This window comes from Mytilus galloprovincialis, chromosome 2 (genome assembly GCF_965363235.1).
Source record: "Mytilus galloprovincialis chromosome 2, xbMytGall1.hap1.1, whole genome shotgun sequence".
Lineage (NCBI taxonomy): Eukaryota > Metazoa > Mollusca > Bivalvia > Mytilida > Mytilidae > Mytilus > Mytilus galloprovincialis.
In genome coordinates this window covers 94,218,898-94,245,367 of record NC_134839.1, presented here as the reverse complement: position 1 = coordinate 94,245,367, position 26,470 = coordinate 94,218,898, and the positions used below count along the sequence as shown (strand labels likewise).

The 26,470-nt window shown below is 31.5% G+C and overlaps 3 protein-coding genes across 5 annotated transcripts in view; 2 read left to right on the top strand and 1 right to left on the bottom strand.

Moving 5' to 3' along the window:
• The window catches only part of LOC143064938 (aldo-keto reductase family 1 member A1-like), a 247,957-nt gene extending 225,595 nt beyond the window's left edge, over window positions 1-22,362 (top strand). For both annotated transcript variants that reach the window (XM_076238165.1, XM_076238164.1), the window contains exon 11: window positions 22,250-22,362. The gene's annotated coding sequence lies outside the window, so the exon portion shown is untranslated. The remainder of the gene's footprint in view (window positions 1-22,249) is intronic.
• On the bottom strand, window positions 680-4,173 carry LOC143064940 (uncharacterized). The gene is made up of 4 exons (XM_076238166.1): window positions 4,070-4,173; window positions 3,096-3,248; window positions 1,204-1,371; window positions 680-884 (listed from the first exon to the last, which is right to left on the bottom strand). The coding sequence occupies exons 1-4, from the start codon at window positions 4,116-4,118 to the stop codon at window positions 691-693; spliced, it is 564 nt and encodes a 187-aa protein (XP_076094281.1). The 5' UTR covers window positions 4,119-4,173; the 3' UTR covers window positions 680-690.
• On the top strand, window positions 5,784-24,640 carry LOC143064937 (coiled-coil domain-containing protein 148-like). 2 transcript variants are annotated; one of them, XM_076238163.1, is made up of 14 exons: window positions 5,784-5,829; window positions 8,226-8,320; window positions 11,100-11,487; window positions 13,546-13,724; window positions 14,519-14,714; window positions 15,299-15,446; window positions 16,012-16,218; window positions 17,295-17,435; window positions 17,632-17,750; window positions 18,759-18,876; window positions 19,482-19,532; window positions 19,858-19,944; window positions 20,908-21,079; window positions 21,936-24,640. In XM_076238163.1, the coding sequence occupies exons 2-13, from the start codon at window positions 8,266-8,268 to the stop codon at window positions 21,067-21,069; spliced, it is 1,851 nt and encodes a 616-aa protein (XP_076094278.1). In that variant the 5' UTR covers window positions 5,784-5,829; window positions 8,226-8,265; the 3' UTR covers window positions 21,070-21,079; window positions 21,936-24,640. The 2 variants fall into 2 exon arrangements, with proteins under 2 accessions (XP_076094278.1, XP_076094277.1); XM_076238162.1 differs by having other exon boundaries at window positions 5,786-5,937.
• The last annotated feature ends 1,830 nt before the right edge of the window (window positions 24,641-26,470 follow it).

The window sequence follows — 26,470 nt, the reverse complement described above, 5'->3', positions numbered from 1 at the left end:
ACATCTATCTACAAAAACATGCGAATTCATTTGGAAAACTGAACGGAGATGAACTGAGAGAGAGAAAATTCTATTTGTAATATTTTTGCTGTTTTGAATTTTTAGTAATAAGCCTTAAAATTATGTTTTGCTGCCATTCAAGTATTTTTATACATATATATATGATTTATAATGAGAATCATTAACCAACCCTTCAAACAAAAAGGAAAAACATGTCTCGTATAGTGTTTTTATATAGTTAATAGGAGCTATGATAACTGACTATGTATGTACATGAAACGAACATCCGGAAAACTACAAATATTGAACTGTATAAAAATACGCACTACCAAACCAAAATACTACAAACTCATCCGACAAAATGGCATACAAACACAGACATCGTACACCACATTGTCCAGTTAGCCGATCTTGGTACAAGTACACATTGATGATGGGCGTCTCTGCATTCATATCTAAGCCATGTCCATGTTGTGTAAAAGACGTAAAAAAACATCATATATAGAACAGCTATAACAGAATGTCCATTATAAGCTTAAGAAGAAAATGGAACGGTCAAAATTGTCACTATTAAAGAAAGCTAGCTAAGATATGTAGACATAGCTGTTAGTTGAATACGAGAACTCAAGAAAATATAAACAGATAAAAGACAACAATACGTTTTCGGTTGGTTTTTTTTATTTTATTATTCTATTTCTTACCAACAACTGCAGATTCTTTGTTGGTACACAGTCCTTGTGTACAAATAAAAGGCCCTTGATAATTGCCAATACCAACACATGTGCAAGTGTTACATCCGTCATCAGCCTCCCACAATGCTTTGAACTTGTACCATCTTCCATTGTCATTACAGTCTCCGTAGAGTGGGACATCACTTGGTTTAGCTGGGGGAAAATAAAAGGGTATTGAAATATTCACTTGTTCACAGATTATATTTTATCCTTATTAAGATGTCAAAATATATTATTTCAGATGTTAAATTGATCCGTGGTTTACTGTGAATTCTCATTACCTTTATTTTAAATGTCTATTCATGGATTCAACAACGAAACCAACAAGGTGGTCACAGACTATTGAAATTGGTTGCTTGTAGACAATTGCACAGAAAATCTTACGTTTTCAGTAAAAAGAAAAAGTAATTTACATAACAAAACATAGATTTTAAATACTAGTAACATGCTTCATTTTTTTCCATAAACTTACCAAAACCATCATTATTGCATGCAACCTTTGTACAAAGAGCACCACGTGTTGTGCAGAGACAAGAGTTACATCCATCTGCTGTTGTTATGGTTTCGTTTACTAAATAAGTCTTGGGTCTGAAATTGTAACCATACATACAAACAAAGTCGTCGTTGTTGAGTGTTTTTCCTTTAAAAAGAGGAATTGTATGTATCATATATTTATGGCATCGAAAATAGTTTGAAATGATATGTTCAAATAAATAAAATATTTGGTATGATTTCCATTCAGACAACTATCCATTAGGCGGCTCTCTACTGAGTTTGTAGACAAACTGTGATTCATAACAGTTAAGGAACTAGTCTGCTATCAAAGGGGCACAATTGGTGCCCATAGGAATACTTGTATATGTCGATAAAATTTATTGCCGAAATGAACTTAAATGTTGTCAAGGAGAAAATAAGTGCTTTAATCATCTCATCACACCTCCAGTAAGTATATAATATAGCATATAATTATTTTTTTCTTTAGAGAAAGAGGCTTAGGAATTGTAGCAAAAGAAACTGCAACCATATTTATCAAGCGATCATTTAATTAGATAGGAAATTATTTATTCGATAAAATTGTGTCGAAGTGTAGTATATAAAGAGTGAAAAAGTCAAAAAGTGTCAACCGAATCAGAAGGACAGTCAAATGCACGTTATTCATCTAAAACATCCAAAAAACGTTTACACTCCAAAATGGTTAATTGCACTGTTTTCGCAAAACATTTTCATTTAAAAAAAATCATGTGAATAAAGATAATTTGTTTCATTTAAAAAAAAAATGAAATTTAAGTAAACTGAAACTTTATTGTATTAGAAACCGAAGTGGTCAATACTTGACACAGAAATCTGTTAGACCATCTCCATATTGAGTGCATGTGTAAAGCAAAATATTGTACTACAAGACAATATTTCATAACTATGTATCATGAAATATTGTCCTCGTCTACGGAAAAATGTCCAGAGAAGGACAAATTTTCATAGTGAAATTTTGCCTCTATATAGACAATATTTCACAGATGAATACTGTGGAACTTTGTCTTGTTAAAGGGATGTTATATTTAAGTAATATTTTGTGAGTATTGAGACAATATTTCATAGACAGAAAGATTGTCATGGAATTTTGTCTCATGAAGGGGAGGTTATCAACATATATTCAAGTTGGAGAAGGTCTATAGGAATTTGTGTTTATATATTTACAAAATAAGTGATTGTCAGTACATTTAATACTTATATTTGTACAGTATAATGTAATACAATGAAACATACAATGGAGAGTTGTCTCATTGGCACTCATACCACATCTTCCTATATATTTGATAATTCTTTATTCTATAATAAACCATTTGTAAAGTATCTATGCAAATTTGAAACTCACTATTAGTAATAATATAAAATTCCTTTCTATACAAAACCATTTTAGTTATAAATCTAGAAATGTGCATGATGCATGCTTGTGTACTATTTCTAATTGTGTAAAAAATTTGATTAAGAAAGATTTTCAAAGCCAGTATTGATCAGTATTTCAAAGAAAAGTATTGTCATGAACAGAATTTCATAGTGATATATTGTCCAGAAGGAGGTGACAAAATTTCATGGACAAAGACAGTATTTCATTATAAAATATTGTCAAGAACAATATTTCATTATGAAATACTGTCAGTGGACAATATTTTATATGAAATGTTGTCGGATAGACAATATTTGATGGAGGACAATATTTTATGTTACATACAGCATGCAAATTTGAGGATTTGTTTTTTTGTTTTTGTTTTATTTCTAGTTGGGGGTCAAACTGAACAGTACTAGTTATGAATAATCAAAAATCGTCTGAATTATAATTTGATATTACATCTGCGAATTATTTACCTGTGGTGTCGCATATTCCGGTCTTTTTGATGGGTAACTTAACAATTTCGTGGTATTCATTCACAAAACAGACATGACATCCATCAGTACACACTTGTCCTACGCTTGGTGCTGACTGGGTATAGGCATTTCCATAATACGTAAGTACCAAAACTAGAAGCAGTAAGTGGTAAAATAAAAATAAGTACAAACCAAAAGAAGGTTGGGGACGGATATCAGAAGTTGTATCTTTTAGATATTACAAACAACAGCTTGGTCGAAAGAAAAGAAAATAAGCTAGGGCATAAATTCCATTGGAACACAGAAAAAATGTTTGTTGTGAAAAGCCATAAACAACGAGAAGGATAACGTCATCTCGGTTACAATACATGTATTACAGCTGATACAAATATTCTGTTACAGTCAACTGTAAGTCTTAAAAAGTTCGAGGAGATGACATCACTGTTACCTTGTGGTTTGTTCGTGAAATATGAATAGGTATGGATTTTCGCATAAATCAGTATATGAACGGGGGTATTTTTAAACATTAGCCTGACGTCTATACACATTCTTTTTAGGTTGAGATCCAATCCTCTCCCGGTGCATGTCATTGTCCTTTACTAGTTTATTCTGCGGTATGGGTTTTGCTCATTGTACGTACGGTGTCGTACGGTGACCTATAATTGATAACTTCTACTCATTGTTTTCTGTTGGAAAGTTGTCTCATTACCTATCATAGTTTACTATATTTTGCACGAGGCTTTGCAAACTGAGTTTTTTTTCAAATTATATAATTATACATTTTAAGTACCTACACTATTAAGTGTGCAACTTTCGTCATGCAGCTCAAGTTATACTGTGTCTATACTGCCACAAACTGTACGTCAGTTCCCAAATAATCCTATCCAAAACAAACGCATGTATATATATGTCGATATTGTAAATACCGATCAGCTGAAAAGAAAACTAAAAAGTATTAATACAATTTGTCTTACCTATCAAAATATGGAAACATGACTTCGAAGGCGCCATTGTAAACTCCATTGTTTATGTCAGGTTTGTTCACACACGATCCCTTATCTTATGTGTTTCTGTAAACTGGATTGAAGAACGCTCATTATGGTTGTTCATTCTAAATTTCATTTTTTTTTCTTCAAATTTACAAATGAGTAATGAAATATAATGTATCTTTTAATGTATATGTTGTATACAAGTTATCATTTTGTACAAACTGGTACAAATTATAATGTGAACGAAAAAATTGTACACTTTATAATTTGTACTTTGACTTTGTACAAATTGTAATTTGTGCAAAACGTGCTTGTACAAAATTACATTTGTACAAAATTTGACTAAAATTCATTTCTAATTTGTACAATAATTCACATTATGAATCTTGTTATAAAAAAAGCATTGATACATTCTATAGAAATTTTATTCAATTATCACACAATAACCCTTATTTACAAAATACAAGAATAATTCTGTATCCTTTGTTTGAGCATTTTGTTGAATTATGGCATCGGAAATTGTAAAACATGCTGCCCTTGGCATTTATATGAAATAAATCTTTGACCACCAGTGTTTGAAAATCGTCTTTTAACTGCTTCACGTAGCGAAGCCCAGAAACCGTTGCTGCGAATACAGATGTGACTTTAACATGTATACAATTTGGTTCCTTGACAAACATCCTGTTAAAATTCCTATAGCAATTTCAATGCGGTACCCAAATTCCAAAGATTCAATAATTACACATAAAAAATTTCGAGGATCAGTTTTGGGCATTATCATACTTAGGAATTGGTATGTTGACATTATCCCCCACAGCAAATTCTGATAATTCCTGTTTCGTTTTCATGGTAAGATATGATTGGCGTTTCAACGTCAGTGTAATCCTACTTGTCACTTGGGCCAATTTCTATTATACTATTAGAATTGTCACTGTTGTCATTTTTTATCATTACATCAGATTTATCAGTGAGGCCAATTTCTGTTGTACAATGACTATCGGAATTAACTGGCATGCATGTATCAATTACTTTTCCTGTCTCTATCTGGGTATGTTTGTATTTTTTTAAATAGGTTTATTATGCGGTCATTGAATGAATACAAATTCTATAGTCTCAGTAGCAATGCTTCAGTCAGTTTTATCACTTAAGTCCATACTGAAATTATTGTACAAGTTATTATAAGTGAGTTTTAGTCGAAATACTATGATGTACAAATTGAAATTTGTAGAGGCACATATTGTACAAAATACAAATTGTAATTTTAAATTTTAATTTGTACAAAATGATAACTAGTACACAACATAATGTAAAAAAATCTCATTAACGGCTTCACTGAATCATAAATCAGATATCTCAAATAGAATACAACATCTAATATAAACTTTGTGAGATATCTTAATATTCATTTTGATGAAACATTGGATAGATATAAAAAACGACTTGCCTTAATCTGCTATTCAAAAGGCTCCGCCAGTATCTGGGACTATTATACTATTAGGTATAACTTAGTCCCAGCCAGTATTTTTCTCATGGTATATTATATGGAATTTTCGTTTCGTTGGAAATCATGTGTAACGGTACGTGCAAGGATTTGTATATAGTAAAATATGATAGAAAAGCATATTTAAAACAAATAATTGGTACGAGTTGGCATTTTATGATAGCCGGATTTATAACGTGTCCTTTCCGAACAGAGTCATATCTTTACTACACAAAAATGGCGTCATTTTGATTTTGTTGGGAAGGTAAACAATGTAAATTTTCAGGTGTATAAACTTCTTCGTGGAATCAAAGACGTACAACTAATCTAATCTACGTCCTTGGTGGAATGCACTTATCGACTTTCACCTACAGTGAGTTTTTCTTGAAAATTCCATAAGCGTTTTGGTACAGGATTTCGATATTAGATTTGTTGTTGTTTGCTGTGAATATTGTATTATTTTGTTTTGATACAACATTTTTTTTTTATTTGTAACGGGATTGGAGTTTCTACTGGCTTCGTTTTCCCGTTTTCTATCCAAGTTCTGGGATATCTGACAAACTATTAAAACATGTAAATATAAACAAGATGTTTATTTAGAAAGACCAATATGTTAGAATAAAGTTACAATATAATATATACTGAAATATGGTGGCTGCTAGTCTACTTGTTGTATATATGTAACACTCCCAAATGTGTCTGATTCCCCCAAACATGTCTATTTTCCCCAAACGTGTCGGTAATATTCAATATCCCTTAAAGTATCCGATAATTGTTATTCGCCAAAACGTGTCCACTATTAGACGCCAGAATGTCTCACGTCTTTTAGCGTTACTATAATGCACTCATTTCCCGAATGAAATAATGTTCAGAGCTATTCTTAGATGGGGGACACAGTTGATGAAGTGGTCATATATTAACATTAGTTTGTTCAACATGTTCAATGCCGGTTATTACATTTTGTACATGTATTAATGATTATCATAATTTTAAATTCAATCTGTAACATATGAATCAACTTTTGACTGTATTTGCTTATTGGCCAGTTGCAAGTATTTCATGCTCATTTTGAGCAAACATACAAATAATTATTGTACAGTTGAATAAATTGTTTTCTATGTAAATTATTTTGTACTAATAAACTCCTATGATGCTTTTGTATTAATCTGAATATTGCATGGCGGGCTTTCAGCAGAATTGACTTCTTTTTTTCAACTCTCAGTCAGTCTGGTATTGTAAAAGCTCTTCAAACTAAAAACTGGTTGTCAGGTTTTTTTTTTAATAAATTTTAGGTTTCAAGCATCGCTACAGACACACGAACAAGAGACATAACGTCCAGTGTCAAATATTTCATGAATTATTTGAACGATATTATGTTAGCAAAAATACATCCTCGTTTATAGATATGACAAAGTTCAAAAATACATTTGTCCTCCAGGGCCTTTTACAGCTGTTTATGTGGTATGGGCTTTACTCATTGTTGAAGGCCGTACAGTGACCTATAGCTATAGTTGTTAATTTCTGTGTCATGTGGTCTCTTGTGGAGAGTTGTCTCATTGGCAATCACACCACATCTTCTTTTTTATACTGTAGATAGGTTCTATTATCATACCAGGAATTGAGGCCGGGACTGGACATAAATGTTTACAGTTATTCAGGATTAACACTACATATGTAGTTGGGATTTTAATTAAAAAAATTCAAGAGCAAGTAAAAACGATTTTTTTATGACTTCAGCATGCATGTCCAGTCCATTTGTCTCATCAATCATTTTTATGCCCCACCTACATGTACGATAGTAGAGGGGAATTATGTTTTCTGTTCTGTGTGTCCGTTTGTCCGTCCGTCTGTCTGTCCAGCTTCAGTTTAAAGTTTTTGGTCAAGGCAGTTTTTGATGAAGTTGAAATCCAATCAACTTGAAACTTAGTACACATGCTCCCCATGATATGATCTTTCTAATTTTAATGCCAGATTAAAGTTAAGACCCCACCTTCACAGTCCACTGAAGAATCACTGAACATGGAAATGATAGTGGGAGTAGGGCATCTGTGTACTCTAGAATTGGACACATGAATTTTTTCTCTCTTTTATATTGGTATTTTGGACAATTTAGTTAGTATTTGTTGGTAGATTCTCTTTCACACAATTCACAATATGGCAGAGAGATTATCTTATTTGATTTTGGGAATAGTTCAATCTCTTGAAGTTTTTTCAAAGCTTTAATAAAACTCTTCCTACACAAAATGTATCTCAGGGTTTTGTAAGTACATTTGCACAACTTTCACATGTAACTACTGACAGTACAAAATGTACTACATGTGACATATCTCTGCTTTTAGTCCATCTACTTTGTCATTTCACTTCAATTGACATTTGGACTGAACTTACGATATTTTGATTTGATAAAAAATTTATCATTTAGGGATGGGGGCTTGCTTAACTACATCTTTAATTTGGCTATCTCAGTTCCATACCCATAATCGTGCTAACTGCATTCTAGAAATAGCTGTACTACTTGCACATGTATCTTATATTAGAGAATTTTTTGTAGTGGAAACATTCACATATTGATAATATAATATATATATACAATGTATAACATTATTGTAAAAAATGTATATTTAGTTGATACATTTGTATAACAATGTTTTGTTTTTTCAGATGGTTAATATATAATTGAGTACAGACCTGATCATACAAAATGACATCCAAGCAAGTAGATCCTTTTGTCATGCAGTATACCTCTCATGACACAGGTAAATCAAGATCATATTCTTAGACCACTCAACAATAAATAATACCAATCATTTTTATACGACCGCAAAATTTGAAAAATTTTTCGTCGTATATTGCTATCACGTTTGCGTCGTCGTCGTCGTCGTCCGAATACTTTTAGTTTTCGCACTCTAACTTTAGTAAAAGTGAATGGAAATCTATGAAATTTTAACACAAGGTTTATGACCACAAAAGGAAGGTTGGTATTGATTTTGGGAGTTTTGGTCCCAACATTTTAGGAATTAGGGGCCAAAAAGGGCCCAAATAAGCATTTTCATGGTTTTCGCACTATAACTTTAGTTTAAGTTGATAGAAATCTATGAAATTTTGACACAAGGTTTATGACCACAAAAGAACGGTTGGGATTGATTTTGGGAGTTTTGGTTTCAACAGTTTAGGAATTAGGGGCCAAAAAAGGGCCCAAATAAGCATTATTCTTGGTTTTCGCACAATAACTTTAGTTTAAGTAAATAGAAATCAATGAAATTTAAACACAATGTTAATGACTACAAAAGGAAGGTTGGTATTGATTTTGGGAGTTTAGGTCTCAACAGTTTAGGAATTAGGGGCCAAAAAGGGACCCAAATAAGCATTTTTCTTGGTTTTCGCACCATAACGTTAGTATAAGTAAATAGAAATCTATGAAATTTAAACACAAGGTTTATGACCATAAAAGGAAGGTTGGTATTGATTTTGGGAGTTTTGGTCCCAACAGAATAAGGGGCCCAAAGGGTCCAAAATTAAACTTTGTTTGATTTCATCAAAATTGAATAATTGGGGTTCTTTGATATGCCGAATCTAACTGTCATGACTGTGTATGTAGATTCTTAACTTTTGGTCCCGTTTTCAAATTGGTCTACATTAAGGTCCAAAGGGTCCAAAATTAAACTTAGTTTGATTTTGACAAAAAATGAATCAGTCAGGTTCTTTGATATGCTGAATCTAAAAATGTACTTAGATTCTTGATTATTGGCCCAGTTTTCAAGTTGGTCCAAATCGGGGTCCAAAATTAAACTTTGTTTGATTTCATCAAAAATTGAATAAATGGGGTTCTTTGATATACCAAATCTAACTGTGTATGTAGATTCTTCATTTTTGGTCCTGTTTTCAAATTGGTCTACACTAAAGTCCAAAGGGTCCAAAATGAAACTTAGTCTGATTTTAACAAAAATTGAAATCTTGGGGTTCTTTGATATGCTGAATCCAAAAATGTACTTAGATTTTTTATTATGGGCCCAGTTTTCAAGTTGGTCCAAATCAGGATCTAAAATTATTATATTAAGTATTGTGCAATAGCAAGTCTTTTCAATTGCACAGTATTGCGCAATGGCAAGAAATATCTAATTGCACAATATTGTGAAATAGCAAATTTTTTTTTAATTAGAGTTATCTTTCTTTGTCCAGAATAGTAAGCAAGAAATATCTAATTGCAAAATATTGTGCAATAGCAAGATTTTTTTTTAATTGGAGTTATCTTTCTTTGTCCAGAATCAACTTAAATCTTTGTTATATACAATATACAATGTATATTCACTTTTTACTACCAACTGATAAATTAAAATAATCTTTACCATTCAGTGATAACAAGCAGTTTTTTTACATCTTAATATTTTATGATGTATTTAAATGAGTAGTTATTGTTGCAAACTCCATTAGAAATTTTAATTGAGATTAGTTTTGGAATAAGGGAAAGGGGGATGTGATTAAAAAAATTGGGTTCAATTTTTCTCATTTGAAATTTCATAAATAAAAAAGAAAATTTCTTCAAACATTTTTTTGAGAGGATTAATATTCAACAGCATAGTGAATTGCTCTAAGAGAAAACAAAAATTTTAAGTTCATTAGAACACATTCATTCTGTGTCAGAAACCTATGCTGTGTCAACTATTTAATCACAATCCAAATTTAGAGCTGAATCCAGCTTGAATGTTGTGTCCATACTTGCCCCAACCGTTCAGGGTTCAACCTCTGCGGTCGTATAAAGCTACGCCCTGCGGAGCATCTGGTTCCAATTCTCATCATGTAACAAATTATATGTACAGTATAGTTTTAATTACATATGATATACATGTATATATATCATATAAGATAGATTTTTTCAGGATCCAGTAAAGGATGCTTACTTTTTTATGGAAATTCTTGATTCAGCATTTATTGTTCTAGGAATTTAGTAAACCCACTCTTCCTGAATGTATTAGATATGGAACATATTTATGTACCTACAAAATGTAGTTGGTGTCATCTGTAATCCTAAAATGTTCTCTCAGCATTTTTCAAATTTTGCATGCAATTTTGTAATTGGGGTTAAATGGGGATGATTTTTTTTCAATTTTTTTTAATTATTTCAAAGACAGTATTAGGTTAGGTGCAGTAAAGCTTTTTTGAGTGAAAAATAGTGTTGATCTACTGGTCTTTCCTTATTAATATTTAATGTCCCTATCAACATCTTCATCTTAACTATAAAAATAATAATTATGGACTTCATGGTTACATACTATAGTGTTTTCCTGTTACATGACTGTTCTTTCAGAATCATTTGATGACTGTATAAGAACATGTGTGATATGATTGCTGATGAGACAAGTATCCACAACAAACCAAAGGACAAGGATGTTTAAAAAAACTACATGTCAGACACAGAATTGGCCTTGCTTTTAGAATGTTTTTGACTGAAATCATTTTCAAAGTTATTGTTTAATAATTCTTTTAGAAAATATTTGATCTCAAATGCTTAAATGACTGTACATTGTTATTTTTTAGACACACTTGTAAACAAAGCTACAAATGGAGTTCGAAGTAATAAATATAAAGCTGTAGATTATGACAAGTTACGACTACTCGCTGCAGAGAAAAAGTTTAGTGCTCATAAGTCTCTCCTTAAGGTGAAGAAAATAGAACAATTGTCTAAACAAACCAAGGAAAATACTCTGCTTAAACAACATAAACTTGTGTGGAATAAAGAACTGATACGACTTAACAATTTACGTAAAAGGCTACAATCAGACATTGATGTTCATAGAGGAATTAACCTGACTCAAGGAAACCCATGTTGTTCATTATTTGAAGATTTTGAAGACTTTGAAGCATCTTTAGATATAGAGTTTGCTAAGTTTAAAGCAAGCACCACACAACCAGTATGGAATCTAAGGTAATAGATATAGAGTTTGCTAAGTTTAAAGCAAGCACCACACAACCAGTATGGAATCTAAGGTAATAGATATAGAGTTTGCTAAGTTTAAAGCAAGCACCACACAACCAGTATGGAATCTAAGGTAATAGATATAGAGTTTGCTAAGTTTAAAGCAAGCACCACACAACCAGTATGGAATCTAAGGTAATAGATATAGAGTTTGCTAAGTTTAAAGCAAGCACCACACAACCAGTATGGAATCTAAGGTAATAGACATAGAGTTTGCTAAGTTTAAAGCAAGCACCACACAACCAGTATGGAATCTAAGGTAATCAGACATCTTCTCTATAGAGTTTGCTAAGTTTAAAGCAAGCACCACACAACCAGTATGGAATCTAAGGTAATCAGACATCTTCTCTATAGAGTTTGCTAAGTTTAAATCAAGCACCACACAACTAGTATGGAATCTAAGGTAATAGACATAGAGTTTGCTAAGTTTAAAGCAAGCACCACACAACCAGTATGGAATCTAAGGTAATCAGACATCTTCTCTATAGAGTTTGCTAAGTTTAAAGCAAGCACCACACAACCAGTATGGAATCTAAGGTAATCAGACATCTTCTCTATAGAGTTTGCTAAGTTTAAAGCAAGCACCACACAACCAGTATGGAATCTAAGGTAATCAGACATCTTCTCTATAGAGTTTGCTAAGTTTAAAGCAAGCACCACACAACCAGTATGGAATCTAAGGTAATCAGACATCTTCTCTATAGAGTTTGCTAAGTTTAAAGCAAGCACCACGCAACCAGTATGGAATCTAAGGTAATCAGACATCTTCTCATAATCAAGCACCACACAACCAGTATGGAATCTAAGGTAATCAGACATCTTCTCTATAGAGTTTGCTAAGTTTAAATCAAGCACCACACAACCAGTATGGAATCTAAGGTAATCAGACATCTTCTCTATAGAGTTTGCTAAGTTTAAAGCAAGCACCACACAACCAGTATGGAATCTAAGGTAATCAGACATCTTCTCATAATCAAGCACCACACAACCAGTATGGAATCTAAGGTAATCAGACATCTTCTCTATAGAGTTTGCTAAGTTTAAAGCAAGCACCACACAACCAGTATGGAATCTAAGGTAATCAGACATCTTCTCATAATCAAGCACCACACAACCAGTATGGAATCTAAGGTAATCAAACATCTTCTCTATAGAGTTTGCTAAGTTTAAAGCAAGCACCACACAACCAGTATGGAATCTAAGGTAATCAGACATCTTCTCTATAGAGTTTGCTAAGTTTAAAGCAAGCACCACGCAACCAGTATGGAATCTAAGGTAATCAGACATCTTCTCATAATCAAGCACCACACAACCAGTATGGAATCTAAGGTAATCAGACATCTTCTCTATAGAGTTTGCTAAGTTTAAATCAAGCACCACACAACCAGTATGGAATCTAAGGTAATCAGACATCTTCTCTATAGAGTTTGCTAAGTTTAAAGCAAGCACCACACAACCAGTATGGAATCTAAGGTAATCAGACATCTTCTCATAATCAAGCACCACACAACCAGTATGGAATCTAAGGTACCGGTAATCAGACATCTTCTCTATAGAGTTTGCTAAGTTTAAATCAAGCACCACACAACCAGTATGGAATCTAAGGTAATCAGACATCTTCTCATTGTGTATGAAGCTGTTTGAAAAAGAATCTAACAAAAATTCAAATGTTTTAAATATATTTTTACCAATCCTCACTCAGTGGCAGTATAATTGCTCACAGGCTATTTCAACCCAAACGTCCTTACGTGTATCACCCTGAATGAATATCTTCAGGGTCAGAGCTGATATTCTTCAATGGTTGAGAATTAGGAATACAAAAAAAAATATAAAAACAAAATGTTTATGTACTTAGAAAAAGAACTTTAGTCAGCATTTACTGATTTGTGATATTAAACTGTATGTGTTACAGAAACTTATTTTGGATTGATATTCTTATGATAAATAATCATACTTGTAAATGTATAACTCCTTATTTACTACTTATTATAATAAATATAATTACAGAGAAGATCTGCAGTATTGGTTACAGGAAAATATGGAAGATTTACGAATGGGCTCGCCTGACACAGTACAAAAACATAATGAAATTCAGTGTACCATTGATAATGTAAAGGGACAACAAAAAATGGTTCTGGAAAAGTTACATCATCAACAGATTTGTCTTGAACAGGAATTAGGAATGGGTAAGGCTCAGTATGGTATGGCCAAATAAAAAAAGATGTGTTTCTTATAATGGTACCCACCTTTTTTTTAGTCAGAATATCCCTCCCATAGACTCTATGTAAAAAAAAAATGTAAAATAAAAAAAAAGTCCCTGTCCAACTACCTTATTTTTTTCAAAGCTGTAATAGGAAACACACATATTATGTTTTTTTGGCCTGATGACTATACAAATAAAAATAAAATCAAAATGTTTTATAATTTAACCATAATTATGTTTACTATGAAGTCTGTTGTGAACGTCCCATAGTTATTACAGGTTAAATATCTTTCAGGGGTGGCAATTTTCTTGGATTATGTAGTAACAAATGTAGTGAAACCACAATTTTAAATGTTTAACAAAAATCAAATTTCTATAGACTTGTTTGTAAAATGACAATACCAGGAAATTAGAACATGTGATAAAAATCAGTAGAAAATAAGCACCTAACTCGATAGTTGTACAATATATTGCAAAAAAATAAGTACTTATACAATTTATATGTTAATCAAACAAACAAAACAGATATGAGCAAAACTTTATGGTAAAATGTACTTACACAGATTGCAAGCTAACAGTTAATAACCTTTTGATATAAAATCATGCTGTCATTAACTCTAATACTGGTGGCTGTACTTCAATGTAGACTGATGATTACATACATGCACAGGAATGCAATGCAAATCACAAACTTGTATAGAATTTCAATTTGAATGGTAACAGATGTTTTTTTTTGTTCTTGCTTTCCAATTATGTATAATAAAATTATATTTACAGGATTTCTTGCTACAATAACTCCAAATGAAGACAGTCAGAAGGTTCATGTAGAAGGTGGTATTCCAGAGGAAGCTTATGATCTCGAATGTTCTGACTTTGATCTCAAAGTCTCAGTCTTACAGGAGTTTATTCTTATGGATGAAAAGTTCAGAGAAAGGTTAAAATATCTGGAAGAGGAACATTCTAAAATTTTAAAGTAAGTACTTCAATTGAAAACACTTCTGCTGAATGAATTTTCAAATTATCAGCTCCAACAAAATTTCACCTAATCATACTAGAGGACCCAGATGTGCTTAATATTCAAAGGCAGTTCACCAAAATATTATCTGCTAGTTACGTTAAAAATGAGGTAATTTTAAAAATTATTTTGTCACAGCTATTCTGGATAGTATATTTTAATCACTCAACAATTTCTGGTCTACAGAATATGCATGTATTCTTTCTTAGAATTTCAGACCATGTATTAAATTTTCGTCATAGGAACCTTTTAAGAGGAATTGATGTTTTAGATTAGGAAGAAATTGGGACAACATGGTCAGATGATGACCACTATATATTTACTGGGATAGGTGATGATTATATTTCAGGTTATGAAGGAATGGTGGCTGGTCAAATGATGACCACTATGTATTCACTGATATAGACAAGACAAGACAATATTTTATTTGAGTCTCACCACTTAAACATTTATTCATAATATTACAACTTCACATATTAAACAAGAGCCACTCTAAAAAGAATTATGAGAGACTATAAATATATATGATAATTATGTTTTAGATTAGGAAGGAATGGGGGCTGGTCAGATGATGACCACTATGTATTCACTGTGATATATGAGCAGTATCCACATGAGATGAAAAATAGACGGAAAATGATAATCGACAGATTACAGCGACATCTACCAAAGAAACTTAGAGCTGATTTGGTAATGATATACATTATACTTAATGTTGTTTATAAAAATATTGATAACACCTAGCAGTTAATATAAATAAATAAGATTTGTTATGATTGCCATGGACACAACTCTCCACCAGAGACCAAATGATGCAGAAGTTAACAACTATAGGTCACTGTAAGTCCTTTATCAATGAACAAAATCAATACCTAAAAGTGACTTATTAAAGACCATAGAAAGACAAATGGAATGGTAAGTTAAGACATTTTACATGAGCAGGCATGGGGATTAATAAAACTAAAATAACTGTTTGAACAGTTTGAAGATTTCATCACTAACAGGAATTTAGAGGAATGTCCAGTTATTTTCAGAGTTCACAAATAAGTATTGAAGAATTCATTATTGAATACAACATTAAGTATATGTAAACTAAGAATGATGGAAGAAAGAAATAGTTTTTGTATTAAAATAGACATAATTTGTTCACTTGAATTATTTCTTTGAGACCTAGCTTGTATGTAATGTTCAAGTATTGTTTTATGGTGCTCAAAAACTATGCAAAAACATTTATTGATGCAATATTTATATGCAGGTGTCACATGAAGAATGGTGTGATTCTAACAAATATTTTCGTGAAAGAAAGAAAGCTTTAATGGTGGCTTGGCAGAAAGGAAGATCAGCCTTGTATCACAAAGCCGAGTCAATTTTCACTGAGGCAGAGATGGCTGCTCAATTAGATGAAGTTAAAGCTGAGTACAACCGTAAACAGAGACAAGTGAGAGAAGTCCTGCATGAAAAGGTAAATTTAATTCACACAAAGGTACAAAGTTTAAAGTTCAACATTGCTCATAACATAGAAAATCCATTGATTTTTTTTTACTCGAAAATTTCCATCTCAAGCTACTAAACTGAGCTAATTTATTATCGCTATTTTGTGCATTTTTCTTTTGAACTCTTTTTGTGATAATTTTCATATCATGCTTCTCGCTTGAGATGGAAAAATTATCGCTAGAAACTAAGGAGACCACGTGGCGTTGCTAACGAAATTGACATGAAATTGACAACGTCGTCATAGGTAAAATAGCGATAAACAGATTATCTTTGGTCATCTCAACTCGATTGCTTTTCTCACTTTCGCTGTACCAGCTCAAGCGAGAAAATCAATCTCGTTGAGATGATCAACGATAATCTATAATTCTCTGTCAGGAAAATGAGAGTAGGACGACATCATAATCTAAAGTTATTGACATTGCCTTGGAAATAATGTTAAACAGATTTGTTTTTGGTCTATCAAACCATAATTGTTTCTTTAAGGTGGAAAGGGGGGATACTGTGGGTCCTTCAGTTCTGGTCTTGTATGCACTCTCACAATTTTTATTAACAATTTTGAAAATCAGTGCTAATTAACTTTTTTCAAATTTTTTTATGCCCCTTCGAGATGTTTGTTGTATGGAAAAATGCATTGCAATCCCTCTCACTTGTACAATTTGTGACAGAAATTTATAAAACTTATATCTGAGGTTTATATAAGCAGTGTTATTTACAAATTAGTGCTGATCAACTATTTTTATTAGAGTTATGTCCCTTGGCAGAAATTTTTTAAAGAACCAACAAAACCATATTTTTACTAATTTTATTGGATAGATAAAATAAATGCCATGTGAGGGATATTGGAACTCAGTTCTTTTATTATAACCATAAGGAGTCTATAATAATAGTATTGAAAAAGTGTAAGTTACAAGGCTTTTGGAAGTATTTTATCATTTTATAATCTTAAAACTCCAATATTTTCCATTTTAACTTGGAAAATTGCAAAGCTTAAAAGTTTCAGCAAAAGTATTAAGATTATAAATTTTTATTTTTTACTCTTTTCAGATTCGCAATTTCAGAGAACAGCAAATGGAAGCTTTGATAATTCAACATAAAATGGAATCTGAAAAACTTCAAGCCGTTAGAGAGAGACTTAAAATGGAAGCAGAATTAGAGACAAAGAAAAGAGCTCATGAAAAAGAACAAGTATAAAAATCTATTATTTCATTTGTTCAATGCAATCAAGTTTTTCTTCTTAAAAGTAGTATAACATTATATTTATATGAACTTCATTAGGTAATATGATTCATTTATAGTATTATGTATGTATTTATTTATTTTTTTTAATTAAAGCTACAATCTATTCTGTAAAAAATGTTAAACAATGTTTATATTTTTATAGGTAGCCAAGTTCCATGAAGAAATTGAAAAGAAACAACAAAAACAAGCAGAGAAAGATCAAAAGAGATATGACGAGTTACAGGCACAACTTGCTGAACAAGCCATATTTGATCAAGAAAGGTAATGATTTGTGTATTTTGGCTGGATCAAAGTAATTATTTTATTGTAAAAGTAATCTTTTTAATATTCCTTTCTCATAGAGTATTTTGATTAAATAAATGTATCAGTTTCCACTTTACATTGTGGCAAGGCAGCATTAAGATTGTTCTGGTAATTCCACAGACAATTTTTTCAACCATATGTCTGCACTTCAGATGCTTATTTGGTATCCAAGACTTTCATCGTGAAAGTTGTCTCCCTTACCATTAATTATGTAATTGTGCACATGATTTATATACCTGGTTGCAAAATGTAAAGAACTAAAATGTACAGTAATGCATTTGGAAATACTTATTAGATTTCAATTACATTAATTAAATGCAGGGATTTCGATTATAACATAGCCTATTTGTCAGACAAATTCCTTAAATAACTTGTTCAACCCAATTTTTAGTGTGAAAGGACTTTTTCCATGACATTAGAACAACATTTATGTTCACCTCATGGATTGTAAACAAACATACCTGGCATTACCTGTTTTTTATTTGTGTTACCTTATTTGTGGAAAGAAAAAATGGAAATCTTGAATGAAGATTTCAGTGAAAAATAAGGCAGAATAATAGACCTGTACCATGTGTATGACACCCTTTGCTTTGCATAGATGATGGGTGTGAGAAAATCCTCTAATCTTACCAACACTGCATGTTTACCTGGAATAATCTTACCAACACTGCATGTTTACCTGGAATAATCTTACCAACACTGCATGTTTACCTGGAATAATCATACCTTGTACATAGTTTTGTACCCTACCACATGATCACCACTTCAGGTGTTGGTTCACTCGTATTTTATTTCAGTACATTAAAATTGAATAGCAAAATTTATGCAGTATTAATCATCAAAATTATTTCCAGATCTAAAATTATGTTTATACAAAAATTACTATAGTAAAAAAATATGTTTAAAATGCATCTAGTTGCATCAATAGTTAAATACAAAACTATGTAAACTATGTATTCCTTCTAGGATTAAATATAGAGCAGAACAATTAGATGCAAAAATTGAGGAGAGAAAATACTTAGAAGAAGAAAAAAAGCAAGCAGAAATAGAAAAAGAAGAAAGACTTGAGGCCTTAAGAGAGCAGGTTTGTTTTACTCAATTAGTATATATCAAAGACAAACAAGATAACAAAACAACTGCACTGATCACTATAATCTTAACCAATAAGTCAAACAATGAACAGAAATCTACTATAGTCAGAATTAACATTGCACACCATCAAAGGAGAATCTAGTACTAGTTATAACTGTTTTCTGATTCTTAGAAGTGGCAAAAATAATTTATTTTGTATTTTGATAAATAATATTCTTTTGTTTTGAAAGTGTCTTCATTTTACTGCATAGAAATACTAATTCAAAGTGATGTCTAGAACATCTTCCTATGATTCTTATAGACCCAATTCATATTATAAACTATATAAATTGGATGATTTCCAGAGGATTGGATTCCTGCAACAAAAATGAAATGATCTATTCCATAGATGTGAAAATGGATAAAATTCCTATGCACAAAATGAGTGTTATATTTTAAGACTGTAAAGATATCACATATGACATTAAAAATTGGTTACCTATAAGTGTACCTAAATAATAACAGGTTTAGTGTAAATCTCTCTTATACAACATAGTTAACACAAAAGATACCTACCCTACAATATAGTCAACTTTCATTTTATTTATGTATTCACAGGTACGAGTTGTAGCTGAAAGTGATCCACACAGGATATTACAACAAACTGAGGTAAGTTGATTTATCTTATGTAGCAAGAGGATTTTCTGTTTAGAATAGTACCAAAGCTAGCTTACAATAATCACAAGAATTACCGTAAGTAGTTAAATAGTACAATATTGTTTCCAAAGGTGACATTAACTGGTGTTCATGTCATTTTAAAATTATTACTGTACATAAAAACTAGTCATAGTATGAGTGTTATTGAACATCATCCTCCACAGAATATTTAATAACCAGTATATACGCAACAAACATATCTCTTTGATGAATTAATCTCAGACCTTTTATTTTATCTGTCTCTTATTTTAACATATATATATAAAAACTATTGCAGGCATGGCAAAATAGGTATGCAGAAAATGAAGACGACATCGACATACAGAAGCCATTATTTAATGTCATAGGGTTTACATCAAAACAGGTAAATAATTATATTAAATGATTACATATAACTTGTATAAATATTAGGCTTATTTCAAAAATGGTTATTTACAATTTTTGTTATTAAAGGCTCATGTGAGCTTTTCTTATCACTTTTCATCCACCGTCACCAATCTTGTCTGGTGTCTGTTCATTCTTAACTTCTACCGAAATGTTTCCTGTATGCTATAACTTCAGCATGACCTTTCTCGTAAAAATACGGTGATAGCAATATGCATCATTCTGTCATCGAAATAAACTAAGGTATATCTTATTGTACATGCTCTACACATGCTTATACCATGCTTCTCTGTTGATTGTTTACCTAGCTGACAATCCATAAACTTCAGCTTCAAAATACGACAACTAATTAGCTGCCATATTTTCAAATTAAAACCACTCAAGTGAAATATTTTTTTGACTATAATACGTTATATACATGCATAAAAAATTATAAAATCATGCACAGAAGACTATATATATAAATACATCCATCGGTTCAAGAATTAGATTAACATTATTTTTCACCAATCACTTGTTTCATATGACTTTCAACTGCCTTGTCAATTGGACATAACTTTGGATACAATCATCATTTTGGTCGTCTTACCTAGCCAAGGGTTATGATCCACTCCCCCTTCTCTCCACTTGGGGAGGAGGGTAGTGGATTGTAGCTCTTGGCTAGTGAAGATGTATTTGGTACAAATGCGTAATTTATTTCAGGTATATAGAAGTTATTGTCGTTGAAAGATGATTTTATTAATATTTTGTATTTAGAATCAAAACAATTAAGGTACAGAGAAATTGAAAACAGAAAAATATATCACCAATACATACTAGATCAACAAAGAATGTCTTAGTCATGAATTATGTTCTAGTCCAAAATGTTGAAAATGGACTAAGATCATGTATGATAATATATTACATCAGATCTAATTAAAATGTTTTTATTGTATTTTAACAGATTACCTCGGATCCACGTATGAAGTTAGAAGCCAGATTAAGGGATGCTGGATTGCATAACACAGATTATGCTCGTCAGATTATGTCTAAAGTTCCTCCTCCCCAACCACCAAGGAGAGATATGGAATCAACAGTGTTTAAAAAAAATTTGAACAACACATGAAAGAAAAATTCGTAAGGGTTCCGCGGAACCCAGTGTCTCGCCTACTTTTGCTGTTAATCGCAGACTCAACAAAATGAGGAAAAACATCAATAAAAATTTCCCTCTCGATACTGTCTTTTGATTGAAAGAAGCTTCCAAGTATGGTAAAAAATCCAGGATAGTTTATGAATCTAATAAATGTTGTATAAACTTTAACTGCAGACTGTATGTAATGTTAACTGGAAGAAAAACTAAGTCCATTGATAAGTAAAATACGGAAAAAGTGAATTTTTTTTTTACAAAATTTACTTCTGAATAATATCTTATGATCAGAAACAAGCTTCTGTCTAAGTTTGGTAGAAATCCAGGATAGTTTAAGAACATTATAAAAATTTTAAAAACTTAAACCACAGAGTGAATGTTTTGTTTCTGGCAAAAAAACTAAGTCCATTTATAAGTAAAATACGGAAAAGTGGAAATTTATTTTTACAAAATTTTCTTCTTGATACTATCTTATGATTATAAACAAGCTTCTGTCCAAGTTTGGTACAAATCAAGGATAGTTTATGAAAGTTATTAAAATTTTTAAAACTTTAACCACAGAGTGAATGTAATGTTTCCTCGCAGAAAAACAAAGTCCATTTATAAGTAAAATACGGAAAAAATGGAATTTTATTTTTTACAAAATTTACTTCTGGATACTTTCTTATGATCATAAACAAGCTTCTGTTCAAGTTTGGTAGAAATTCAGTATAGTTTAAGAAAGTTATTAAAATTTCAAAAACTTTAACCACAGAGTGAATATTTGTGGACGCCGACGACGACGACGGAATGTAGGATCGCTTAGTCTCGCTTTTTCGACTAAAGTCGAAGGCTCGACAAAAATTACCTTCAATCTTTGGAATTGAATCAGCAAATTTTTAATTAAAATTTTAGCTGTAAATTTTCTTTTGAGGTGACAGTGATGTCACAAAACAGTCAAAAACAATGAAGTTGCAAAGGATCAAACTACATATGTATTTATAAATCTATGCAATTCTTTAAAGCTTTTCAGACATATTGCTTTGAAGTTTTGTTGAAATACAACTTTTAAGAATACTTTTTCATGATACTGACATTTTGTGATTTCTACCTTTTAATTGTTCTAAGAAGAATTGTATGTGAATGTCTTGCCATTAGAACCATTAATGACACTTAATCAATGAATTGGTGCATTGTATAACTCTTTAGAAGGAACTCTCATCTGGAATTACCAATATTTAGTTATGATTATTAAAAAAAATTTGAGTGTGAGCCAACTCGAATTTGATTATATATGTTGTTTTTAATCTAAAGATAGTGTTGAAAATTTACATTGACAATTATTATATATGTAAAAATTACATAACTTTTAAACAGAATGAGTGGTATGCTCCATTTTCATCCATCCATATTTGTTACTTATTACTCTGTGCTAGAAATGATTTAATACTTGAATTGTGCTGTGTAAGTGATTTTCAGATCTGTTTCAACAGTATTTGCTGTTAAATTATACATTAAATTTAAGTAATATTTTGTCACTTGTTTCTCAGCCTCTATTAAGGAACGAATTGATATTTGGTTAAGATTTTTATTTTAATGTGTTGTAAAGTATTAGTTACTTTAAGACCTGTCCATCAGTTAATTCCTGTTGACCACTACATTGAGTTTTTATTTATGTACTCTCAGCTTCTCTGGGTGCTGTTTTTTTTTACTGTTTTGAAGACCCATTGGTGATCTTCTGCTGTTTTCTGCTCTTTGATCGGGTTGTTGTCTCTTTGATGCATTCCCCATTTCCATTCTCAATTCTATTTGGAAGTAAACTTTGCACTAAATCCTTTGCATGTTTCATATAAGTAGAATATCAGGATGTCAATTTTTCTTAAGAGTAGATGCTCATTAGTACCCTCAAAGTCAATCAACATTTGTGTACTTTTTCAGAAAAGTAAATGCATATTAATTAAGTCGACAAATTTATTTTTTATTTTAGAGACTTCAAGGAGCCTGTATCCCTCATTTGGCATTTTTGCATAATGAATACAATATGATTAGACTATTTGTTTTGAATTTAAACTATGTGAGCCAAAATTTTGTCATGCTGATCACAATTTGCTGACCCAAGTTTCTGTCTATCCATTATAGGTTTAAAGATAAATGACAAAATAATGATAATAAACACAGAGATATTGTAACGAATTTTAAGTTTCACTGTTCCTTTCTTTGTAATCACGTTTGTAATGTACAGAGTTTATGATATTATGTTTAAATTTTTCATGTTGATTATGTATTGTTATCATTCCAGATGTGATTTAAAAATAGCAAATGACGTCATGCTACTTTCATTTTTAATTATAGATAATATATTGTTCTGGTTTCAGAATATTTTATATTATTAAGAACAAAATTAATATATAGTTAGAAAGTGTATTTATTATGGTTTAAAAATGCTGATATTTTATGTAAAGGGGATAACCTGGACAAGTATTTGTTACGTACACAACATTGATTGACGTTAATCAGCTGTTTTTCTACAACCGTTGTTTTAGTCAAATAACCTTATTTGGTTTATAAATACATACGTTTTTGGTATAAAACATGATTACTAAATAATTTTCTAAAATACATGTGATTAACATTGGTCATTCCAATTAAATTGTTGTATTTATTAAGGAAAACGTCATTATTGCATTGCATTTTAAGGCTTGAGTTGTCGTTTTACTTACATTTTGAATAATTCTTCCTATTTAATATCTACTGGATGGTTGTAAATAACGATGTTTGAATGAGGCATTTTCATTTGGAGCATTGCTCGGAGGCAAAGATCTTATAGTTTAATCGTAGCATTCAATATTCATGTTGGCCAAAAGCACAAACGTAATGTCGTCCACCATTGTTTACTTGCCGTAAACCGTCTCAATGTCGTTAATGATAATTGTGACGTCATAAGCAGGTGCGTTGCTACTTAGTATAAATTGAGGACACATTATTGTGTTTCTTCAGTCGTGAATTGACTCCCGAGGTACACAGTACACTCGATAAAAATATAAAGCAAACGCTTAAGTCTCAGACTTGATTTCATTCACTATATATTGAATAAAGACACACATTTTTTTAAGGTATAATTTATTAGTAGTGACTCAGTCAATATTTTGAAAACAGTCACGAATTATTCTTTTGAAATAAATATAAACAATATTTGTTTACAGAAATAAGCGACTCAGTAGATTTTTAAGTTACATTAAATCCATATTTTTGAGACGCACTTCTCAAGGTCAAAACAATGAGTGTGGACATGCATTAATGCTATTTCGTAATAAATGATTCAGTCGGGCGATATGCAAACAAAGCCGTATTTTATGATGGTCTCAATAATGAGCATAAACACATCCAGTAGATAAATTAATATCAAATTACATTTATCCGTATTGTACTAATATTTTATGAACCGGAATACTTCACCAGAGTTATCCCTACTGTATTATTTGCTTGCTTAAAATTGTTTATAAAGTATTGTCTTTTGAATATTTGTTACATAAACTAAATGTTTACTGTTGAAATAAATAGTTTATTTTCATACCGTTTTAAATTTCATTAACATTTTCATACAATTTGAAGGATTTTAGAAATACACCTGGTACCTTGCTTGTGTTAATCGTCAGTCAAAAATAGTAAAGCAACTCACTCCAGTCGTCCACTGGAAGTTAAGCAACCAACAATCAATCAATCACTCGTCGTAACGTAGGAAAACGTTACAAAATGTCTTACCTGTATATGATTTTGATATTTAAATACAAATATTGATATTAAAATGACAATGCTTCAACATGTATGTTATGCAAACCATTCAATGTCAATGAAGCAGGACTGCAGGCTCACGATCAAATAATATCTTCTGAAAAAGAGATGTGCGAACACTGTTACAACTTCATTGACATATAAAACCAATTGGGGTTACCTAAATCTTTCAGATTGCTGCCACAGTCAATGCCCTCAGAAATTGCAATTCCTTGTCTCTACTGTTTCACTGTGTTTAGAAACGACAAAAATGATTGAAATTGTGATTTAGGCACAAAAACTCATACAAAGGGTTGAGTGACAATCTCATTCATATTGACTTATTCTTAATTTGTGATGCTGATCATTATTTAAATAAGCATATGTATGATTTTAGCTGAGACAGTAGTCCAAGTGATGTGGATTATATAGATTGCAGCTAACTATGATCTTCAGCAATGAGCAAATCAGATACCATATATAAATGGCCTTCAACAATGAGCAAAACCAAACCGCAGTCAGCTTTAAAAGGCCATGAAAAGACCAAATGTGAAACAATACTAGACAACAGAACAAGCTGAAATATCCAACTGGCTATATACTGATCATGGATCAATTTTATGTTGAATTTCTTAAAGAATAGGGTTATATAATAACAAGCTTTACATAGACTTGATATCAATGATCCGTGAAAATTCAGTCAAGGTCAGATGACTATGAGAGATAAACTTAACATTGACCTAATGAACTGAAAATAAACTCAAGGTCAGATAAAACCTGTCAAACTGACATGTATATCTTCTGTACACCAAATAAAGCTGACCTACTGACTACAGTATTTGAGATAGAGACTTGAAAGCATAACCTTAACAACTGATCACAGAAATATTGTTGGAGGATAGGGAAACCATGTCTGACAAGGATCCCATTTACTAATTATAGTTATCCCATTACTCTTAGTAGGTGAGAAATAATTGTGTCAGAAATACAGTTTTTTTTCAAGCAGTCCATGAACCATGAAAATAAGATCAAGGACAATTGACATATAAAACTTTGTAATATATATGGAATCTTCATACAAGGTATGAAGCATCCAGGTCTTCTACTCTGAAACACACAGCTTTGTACCAATAGTTCATACCAGCATTCCATCCTCACATTCTTCCACTTTTATTGCAGGTATGTCAAAAATACCAACAGCCCAATTTATGACAAAACAATAAACATTGAACAAATATAACAGACAGAAAAAAAAGACAACCACTGAAATACAGGCTTCAAACTTGGTACAAGGTGGATATCAAATGTGGCTTGTTAAACACTTGTAAGCTCTGGTAAGCACTCAAACCTCTCTATCCTGGCACAGTGGTGTACACCATGAAACAAACTAACAGTATATGGTCCCAACATTTTTAACTGCATAATAGGGACGAATGACCCACATTTTTATTTATATTAAATGTTGGAGGAAACATGAGTGGACCAGTATGCCTCAGTGTTGGAGGAAACATGAGTGGACCAGTATGCCTCAGTGTTGGAGGAAACATGAGTGGACCAGTATGCCTCAGTGTTGGAGGAAACATGAGTGGACCAGTATGCCTCAGTGTTCAATAAGTAACCAATAATGGCT

Coding starts and splice junctions, on each gene's coding strand:
- LOC143064940 (XM_076238166.1), bottom strand. CDS start 4,118: ATGGAGTTTACAATGGCGCCTTCGAAGTCATGTTTCCATATTTTGATA. Junction 1,372..3,095: donor CGGAATATGCGACACCACAG/GTAAATAATTCG, acceptor CTCTTTTTAAAG/GAAAAACACTCAACAACGAC. Junction 885..1,203: donor ATGCAATAATGATGGTTTTG/GTAAGTTTATGG, acceptor ATTTTCCCCCAG/CTAAACCAAGTGATGTCCCA.
- LOC143064937 (XM_076238163.1), top strand. CDS start 8,266: ATGACATCCAAGCAAGTAGATCCTTTTGTCATGCAGTATACCTCTCAT. Junction 15,447..16,011: donor AGAAACTTAGAGCTGATTTG/GTAATGATATAC, acceptor ATTTATATGCAG/GTGTCACATGAAGAATGGTG. Junction 17,436..17,631: donor GAGCTCATGAAAAAGAACAA/GTATAAAAATCT, acceptor ATATTTTTATAG/GTAGCCAAGTTCCATGAAGA.